The 8183-nt window shown below is 56.2% G+C and overlaps 3 protein-coding genes across 3 annotated transcripts in view; 2 read left to right on the top strand and 1 right to left on the bottom strand.

Annotated features, from left to right (window-relative positions):
* The window catches only part of crcp (calcitonin gene-related peptide-receptor component protein), a 22017-nt gene extending 21079 nt beyond the window's left edge, over positions 1–938 (top strand). Inside the window, exon 7 of the mRNA XM_019896635.1 lies at positions 520–938. The gene's annotated coding sequence lies outside the window, so the exon portion shown is untranslated. The remainder of the gene's footprint in view (positions 1–519) is intronic.
* Positions 939–3173: 2235 nt separating this feature from the next.
* On the top strand, positions 3174–7465 carry tpst1l (tyrosylprotein sulfotransferase 1, like). The gene is made up of 6 exons (XM_019896632.1): positions 3174–3376; positions 4409–4943; positions 5661–5819; positions 6054–6307; positions 6621–6813; positions 7030–7465. The coding sequence occupies exons 2-6, from the start codon at positions 4536–4538 to the stop codon at positions 7063–7065; spliced, it is 1050 nt and encodes a 349-aa protein (XP_019752191.1). The 5' UTR covers positions 3174–3376; positions 4409–4535; the 3' UTR covers positions 7066–7465.
* A 415-nt stretch (positions 7466–7880) lies between these two features.
* The window catches only part of htatsf1 (HIV-1 Tat specific factor 1), a 6243-nt gene continuing 5940 nt past the window's right edge, over positions 7881–8183 (bottom strand). Inside the window, exon 11 of the mRNA XM_019896628.1 lies at positions 7881–8183. Coding sequence (XP_019752187.1) covers positions 8105–8183 — 79 coding nt within the window. The 3' untranslated portion in view covers positions 7881–8104.

Here is an 8183-nt window from a genome sequence, read left to right on the forward strand (position 1 = left end):
GATGCGGTCGCTTCCTGGCCCCGTGCTGCCATCAAAGACGAGCTCGCATCTCGCGCAAAGTCTTTCGGGGGGTGAACTTTGGGACGTTGTCGCAAACACGGACGGGCGGGTTAGCCGTGACGCTACAGCGACTCTTCCCCCGCCGCTTCGTCACAGACGAGTCTTGCACCCGGCGGGAGACGAGGCGCTTTCGGGAAGAAAAAAAAAGCCGCAAATCAATGCCGCGGCTTGTCGACTCGGATCGCTGACGTCGTGGCGGCTAGGCGACCCATCTCGGCGGCCCGAATAGTCAGTCGGAAATGACATGAAGGTCCCCAAGGTGGACAGTGTGCGCGCATGTTTGCACCGCAGATGGTGGAGGAGAGCGAGGAGCGTCTGTCCGAGGAGCAGATCGAGGAGCTCATTCTGACCATCTCAGAGGTTCTTCCCGGGGATCCGGAGCAGGAAGAGGCGACGAGCGGCGATGGGGGGGCGGCCTGAGCGCCGCCGCGTCAACTGGGTGGGAGCACTTGTCGAGCCGGCGGCGGCGCTCGGATGCGCTCGCTCAACCCTTGCGCGTCGTCGCCAAGGGACGGCGCGAGGCGGCCCGGGATTCGGATCGTATCCCAGCACAAACGTCTTTATCCGGCATCCGCAAAAGGACGTTTAGTTTTCTCGATGCTCTTTGAATGCAGCGCATTTCGTCTTGCGGCCACTTGCGGTCCTAGAATGTCATCGATGACACGAAAGACACTTGAATTTTGTTGTTGTTGTTTTTTTTAATCTGCATTTTTTTCATGCCGCCTCGGGGTCGGTCGCATCAGTAAAAGCACCCTTGCCAGAGGGCCTATTTTTAAATTTTCTTGTTGTCCAAATTTTCCTTCATTTCATGAATGCAAACGTCGTCTTTCTTCAACTTGTGTGGGGAAATTAAGCATCCAGCATGATCACGACTTGAATTTTTGCCACTGTTTTCTTGCCGCAAAGTCCCTGGGCGCGCGCACCCAGTTTTGCATCATGCGGCGGCCCGTTGATATCATAAGATTTTAATGTGATGTTTTCCCTACAAAATACTCCGTTTTATAACATGTTGATTTGATGACGCGCCGAGGCAGATGTTGTATAACGTGTTGTTTTCAACGAGTTCCCGTTTCTCAGGAGCCATCGGACTTCATTTCTCATAGGTGGGGCCAGATGGCTCCTGTTTCCCAGGACCGGCCTCATGACAACATAACAGAATTGCGTGAGAAAGAGTTGTTCAGCGTAATAGTTTGTGAAACGCCAGTTGATAACGAAGCAAGTGTGGCGCCAGAAGGGCTGAGTTGGCCACTCGCCCCTTCTTTCGCACACGCTCAGAGAAGGATAAGAGGAGGCTTTGCCGTCCCCTTGCTAGAGTCTGCTGCGGGTTGCGTACGGACGCCCAGCTGACATTGAAGCTCGCTCTACCAAGGGTGTTGGCTCTCCATCCTGTTGGCGCACGGTAAGAGTTGATTCATTCTTAAAGAGCTCAATATATCGCTTGCTGCTTGCTTTGTGACATTTCTTGTTGGTCTAATAAAAGTGCCATTTGTTAGCAACAGAATTGTCTCTTGTGGTTCATTTCTGAGTGCCTATCTCCAACGATCCTATTTAAATTTGATACTGAGCCCAGGCGAGGTATTAGAAATGTTTTAAAACACCCGTTGAAATGCGCGTCTTGTGAAGATGCCCGATCCCGACTTGCTCCACTCCCAGCAAGACATGCCTTTGTTCCCAAACGTTTGCCAATTCACTCCCAAGAACACCACGCATCAGATGAGCTTCAAACAAGTTTGCGCCCGCTGTCTGTCTCGCATAAACCTTTCCTGTTTTCACACGGCAACACCGAGACACCGTCAAAGTGGCAGATTGGATTTCACTGGATCTCGCGAGAATCTCAGCAGATCTCCCCACATCTTCAAAATCCCAAAGGTGTTGCAATTCGTCATTGGAGGACAATCTTAACCCTTTCGAGGACAGTGGTCACTAGCGTGGACGGCTCTTGGAATGCTTCTCTCCCCGGCAACGATGAATCTTCCTCCCAAACACTGGTATGGATTTTGTCATTCGTGCCTGGACGGGCGAAAGGTTATTGACGCCAAGATTCTAATTGTGATCTGCTCACAAATCAGACTTTGACACCGAGCTCAAGGTTGGACTTGATTCACAAGGCATCCGGAAGAGACGTTTTCTTTCTCTTGCTCTTCTTGGATAGAAAACAGCTGCAGCGTATGATTATTTGATCAATGTCAATATTTTCTTCTTTTTTTCCTTTTAATTCTTGAAGAAGTGGATGCAATAAAAGGAATTTCCACCCCATTTGGTAGAAAGAATGAAGAGTGAGACTTCGAGGCTGAGTTCCAACAAGCAGGGCCGGAAGTTCCTGGACAAACGGGTGGCTTTCACTCTTGCAAATGAGGTCGTTAGTAGCTGTTGGCTGGAAACGAAAGACAGCACAGGACGCGTCGCCAAGTTTGCAGTGCGTTTCAGTACAAATGTTTGCTTTGACAACAGCAGGCCATCTGATGTGGCAAATCAGGGGGGGGGGGGGATTGATACTCCCCATCAGTTACATCACTTCCCGTGTGACTGTTTGGCCAGCCGCTGCACAAATCAATCATTTATTATTTATTGACGTGCATTATTGAGTCTGACTCATGCGGACGCCAAGTGAGCATATGTGAGTCCACAAATCACGTTCAAAGCTGGCATGAAATCATCAAAACGGTTGCGGCCAACTCTCCGAATGCCCACTTATTGGGGATTTTACGGTCATTTTTCCGAAGGAAGTGGAAATGTCCACACACGTTGGAATGATTGAAGCGACGTTGCTCTTTTTTTTTTTTACGTTAGCCACGTTGGACATGTCGTCACGTTGCTAAAAAAAGGGTATAGTATTTTCACAATGAAGTGTCAAGTGAATAGCTTGAGGTTAGCTTTGCTCTCAGGAAACGTCCCCGGTGAGCTGTAAGCGAAGAGGAGGACGTAAACAATACGAGCTGAAATCTTTTTAGGCTCGAGTGCGGAAGTGGAGGGGGAAAGAGTTCGACTACGGCGGAATTGCAATTGAAAAGCTCCACCAATGTGGAGGCTCCAAATATGCGCTCGCCCAATCAGCGCCGAGCTTTCAGAAGTGGGGCGGAGGGGGGGCGCTTGTTTTTTTTTTTCCCTGCAGTTCACCCCCCACCCCTTCTAGTGAATTGTCGCCTCGCTAGTGCGCACTAGAGACTCGCGAGCGGTCCCCAGCATCGTCGGCTGCGACTGGAAACTTGAATTTGTCGCCACTTCTTCGTGACTGACTCGATGGCGAAGGCATTTCCGCCGCAGCGCCAAAGCTGAGAGCTTCGCGACGCTTGTGCTCGGTCGGCGGGAGGCTCGGGTGAGTCGAGCCCATCCGAACGCGTCCTTCCGCGGAGCTCACGACGCCTCGGAGCGGCCCCGGGCGGCTAGCTAGCTCGCGTCTGCCTCGGCTCTTTTCATTCGGCTTGGTTCGTCGGGTTTTCGGGTCGGGCCGGGCTCGCGTCACCTCGAGGAGGTCGGTGAGGGTGCCCGGCCAGATGTGTCGCCGCCGCCGCCGCCGGCCGCCGCCAGGCCTGGGCGGACTCTTGCGCGCGGGCAGCTTGGAGCAAATTGACCTGTTGATGGCGCTGCTCGTCAAGCTGTTCAACGTCGCGTCACGGAACAGACGTTCTCTCGTATTTGAGCAGAACCGCGTCATCATCATCATCATCATCATCCCGCGTTCTGTCCGATGGCCGCGTCAGTTGTTTTGCGTGTCCCCGAGCTCACTTGCAACTGTTGAATAGTTCCGGCGAGTGGCGTCACTTCGGTCGCACAAGAAACAACAACATTGCGCGTGGATGTCAGAAGAACCGACACGTGACACCGAGGGTGGCGTATTGCTTGAGGAGCTGCTGAGTCTTAATGAGCACGTTGGCCCTCTCCGCTCCGAAAGCGAACCGCAGTCGACGGAGGCTCGGAACCGGCAAACGTGGTCGTGAAACTCGTCAGCCCACATACGGGCACCTGTTGGGAGTGCCGTCAGAGCGACTCGCGCTCTCTGATTGAGCACACGAGATGCTCTGTCGGACCCTTCTTTGCTCAGCACCGGTTAACAAGTGCTCGCGTCGTTGCAGCTTCCGATCCAGCGAGCACACAAGTGCAGCGTTGTAGTCATTTGAAAAAAGCGGAAGCAGATCCGTCCCCACTCAGCGGCGACGTGCGAATGAGGAAGTTTGCGGTTATGCCAGGTCGATGGAACGTGATCCGCCGGCTCGACCAAACCACCAGTGACGCGCAATTAGAAGCGGCGAGGGCGTGGCGAACTCCGATCCGCTTCCGTTCCCCGCGGGAGGCTCCAGGTTCCGCACCGGTGCCGGCGTGACGCAAAGGGCCCGTTTTGTTGTTTCAGGTGGACGCGATGGACGCGAGCTGGCCCGCGGGCCCGGCAGGAAGCGCCCCCGCCCTCCCCTGAGCGCACCGCGCCGGCAGGCCCGGAACCTTCCAGCGGAACGCGGCGACTCCCGGCTCGGGCAACGATGCGAGTGAGCCGCTCCAACGTCCTGCTGGGCTGCGTGCTCCTTTGCTCCGCCTCCCTGCTCTACCTGGGCCTGAGCGGGCTGGACTGCCCCCCCGGGAGCCAGCGCTCCCGCTGGGCCGAGCTCCGCCGGAGTTCGGCCAATCCCAACGCCTCGCTGGCCGAGCGTCTTCCCGAGGACACGCCCCTCATCTTCATCGGCGGCTTCCCCCGCAGCGGCACCACCCTGATGCGGGTCATGTTGGACGCGCACAAGGCCGTCCGCTGCGGGGAGGAGACCCGCGTCATCCCCCGACTGCTCACCATGCGTGCCTCCTGGAGCCGATCCGTCAAGGAGCGCATACGCCTGGACGAGGCCGGCGTCACCGACCAGGTCCTCGACTCGGCCGTGCGCGCCTTCCTCCTCGAGGTGACGTCATCGCCGTGGCTCAATCATTCATTGGTCACCCCGATCCCGCGTGGCGTTTTGGCCAAAGTGCTTGCATCTTTTGGTGCCGGAAAGCAGTAAATCCTCCTTGTGGCAGCTGCTCGCGACACGTCGCTCGCGTTGTTTGCAAGCGGAAGTTTTGATTCCGAACGGAGCCCGTTCGGGGCCGTCGACACCGTCGGGGAACGCGGACTTTGGGGCCCAGTCCGAGTTTCGAAAACCATTCATCCAAATAGTCGTGGATTCATTTGATCAGCGATTAGTTGTGGATTCATTGTAGCACGTGCGCAGCGCATAATGTCGAAATGATGTCGTTGAATGCAAAGCACGCACCGCCTCGGTCGTATGAGCAAGCGCACGAGTGGCAGCCATCTTTGCGGAAAGTGCACTTGTGGGGGGGGACTAAGGATCCCCGTGACGTAGTCTGCTGCTGCCGTTCCCTTTGGGCTCTTTCGGGGGGAGCTTTTCAGCCAATTTGAAAGGTCACGGCAATGTTGCCGCCTGCGCTTTTCGAAACGTTGTCCCACGCGAGCTCATTTTGAACGGAAACTTGTCCGCCAATCGGAGAAGGGCTTCCCCGAGTAGCAGGCCGGACGAAAGGCTCCGGCAGACGCCCTGACCGATGGGAAGCAGGAGGCGCAATGTTTTGGGCACCCGGACGTTGAATGTTGCGCTGGTGTGTGTGTGTGCCTGCGTCAGGTGATCGTGGGCCACGGCGAGCCGGCGCCTCGTCTGTGCAACAAAGACCCTTTTGCCTTGAAGTCGCTGACGTACTTGGCTCACATCTTCCCCAAGAGCAAGTTTGTGTTGATGGTGCGAGACGGACGCGCCTCCATCCACTCCGTCATCTCGCGCAAGGTGAGTGCCGCCGCCTCGCTTGCCGTTGCGCGCCCTCGGTGTCGGTTGGTCCGGGGCCCCCTTTGAATTGAGGCAGCGTTTTGCCTTCAAACGCAGCCTCCGAGGACCAACTATCGGAAAGCCGAAAGTTGTTTGGACGATGGGAAAGCAAAGCGAAGCGCGGCGGTGCAAAAACCCCCCTGAGCCGACGGGGGCACGGTGGCGTCGGGTGTTCTGACCGCACTCTGACCGCAGGTGACCATCTCGGGCTTCGACCTGAACAACCCGCGCGACTGCCTGAGCAAGTGGAGCAACGCGGTGGAGACCATGTTCAACCAGTGCGTGGCGGCCGGCCCCGAGCGCTGCCTGCCCGTGCGCTACGAGCACCTGGTGCTGCGCCCCGAGCGCGAGATGCGCCAGCTGCTGCGCTTCCTGGAGCTCCCCTGGGACCCGGCCGTCCTGCACCACGAGGAGCTCATCGGCAAGGCCGGCGGCGTCTCGCTCTCCAAGTGAGTCCTCCGCCGCCTTCCGCCCGATGAGGGACGGCGTTGGCGCTTTCGCCGTTCATTCAAAAAGCCCGCGCGCACAAAACCAGGGTCACTGGCGCGCCGGCAATTAAAACGTGATCGGATCGGGTGGAGCGAAGCGTTTCTGAGGTGCGGCGTGTTCGCCGATAAAGCATCGGCTTTCCACCGAGCACTGTGTCGTTCATACGCTTCGCACGCGTTTAAACCAAAAATGCGTGGGTGGGCGTTGCGCTCGGCGGGCGGATGTCGACGGAAGCAAACAGCGCCGGTGCGTTTGTGTTTTGCGGCGCGCTAGGGTGGAGCGCTCGACGGACCAGGTGGTGAAGCCGGTGAACACGGACGCGCTGGCCAAGTGGGTGGGCCACATCCCCGACGACGTGGTGGAGCACATGGCCGAGGTGGCGCCCATGCTGGCGCGACTGGGATACGACCCGCGCGCCAACCCGCCCGACTACGCCCGCGCGCCGCCGCTCTCCAACCCGCCGCTGGTAAGAAAGAATAGAAGGCCCGACATGTTGGGCGACCGTAGCTTCCTCCCTCGCCCGTACTGACAAACGGGGCCGCTCGATCTAAAGTGCCGATTGGCTGCCATCTACTGGCCATCGTTTGTCATTGAAATAGTTTCCGATCTTGAAATTCACGGCGCGGCGCGCTCAAAGTCCTCCCCGCACGCATTGAGATCTCTTGTTATTGTCTCTCACCAGCCTTGGAAGGTGGCGGAACCTTCCGGAGCCGCTTAGAGAACAAAAAGAAGGCAGCAGAACTTTGTGGGACCCCTCCCCCCCGGCACGCAAACGCTGCGCATCCCAGATGCACTTTAAAGGCGCCACTTGGCGCACCTCGCCGCCGTCTTTCTGCCTTTTCGTTTTTCTTCTTCTCGTGGCCGTCTGTGGACTCGCGCGCCATCCGCCGCCGCCGTCACGGATCCGCCGCATCTGTGACCTCGCCGCCAATGTGAACGAACCACTCGCCGGACTTTTTTAAAGACGATTTTCTCAATAAGTTATTACAAAAGAGCGACGGGCGCCTCGCACCCCGCCCGCCCTCGCGCATGTCAATACGGTCACGTGGTCTCTCTCATTCTTGCACAGCTCGTCTCCGTGGTTACCGACTAGTCAATAATAAACACAAATGACACAACGGAGCGCTTCCTTTCTTTGCCAGCCGAGCGTTCACCTTGGTCGGTGCATCTGAAGGTAGCGTGCCCTCCTTTGCACGGCACTTGTCAAACTGGCGGCCTGTTTGCTTCCCGTTTCTTATGAAATGGGGGGGGAATGCCATTTTTCCTCACGTGAAGGAAGCGCTTCTACAAGCTTTTGTTTACACCAAATCCATCCTGTACATTGGAGAATAGAGGGTGCGCCTCTACATTTGAGAGATAGAAGCCCGTTTGATCGACTTGACTCGGTATTCCAAATTGCAATTAGTTTAAAAAAAAAAAAAAAAATTGGAGTTTTGGCACCATCTGGAGGCACCTGTGTTGGTTTGAGGGGAGCGCTTCCAAATGATTGCATTTTTGGATACAACTTTATTGTCAAATGTGCTGTATGTGAAAACTGGACATTTTCTTGGCCGAGCCGTTGTGGAAGCGGATTGCTTTCAGAGAAGAAAAGAAAAAACTCCACAATCAGATTATCGGGTCGGACTTGCGTATTCATGATGAGGTGATTTTCCGAGTCACCCGTCATCGGTAACGGCCATGAAAATGAGTTTGACGTCGTTCTAACAGGACTCGAAGTTACTCAGTTCAACGCTCCAAACAAAATGGCGTCTCGTCAGTCAAGCGTCGTCGTCGCTCGCCGCAAGGCTGCTGTCGGTCGACTTGGCGTCCTCGTTGTCGTCCTCCGGCGTTTTGTCC

This window comes from Hippocampus comes, unplaced genomic scaffold (assembly GCF_001891065.2).
Source record: "Hippocampus comes isolate QL1 unplaced genomic scaffold, H_comes_QL1_v1.1 scaffold22, whole genome shotgun sequence".
Taxonomy (NCBI): domain Eukaryota; kingdom Metazoa; phylum Chordata; class Actinopteri; order Syngnathiformes; family Syngnathidae; genus Hippocampus; species Hippocampus comes.

Coding starts and splice junctions, on each gene's coding strand:
- tpst1l (XM_019896632.1), top strand. CDS start 4,536: ATGCGAGTGAGCCGCTCCAACGTCCTGCTGGGCTGCGTGCTCCTTTGC. Junction 6,308..6,620: donor GGCGGCGTCTCGCTCTCCAA/GTGAGTCCTCCG, acceptor GCGGCGCGCTAG/GGTGGAGCGCTCGACGGACC. Junction 6,814..7,029: donor CGCTCTCCAACCCGCCGCTG/GTAAGAAAGAAT, acceptor GTCTCTCACCAG/CCTTGGAAGGTGGCGGAACC.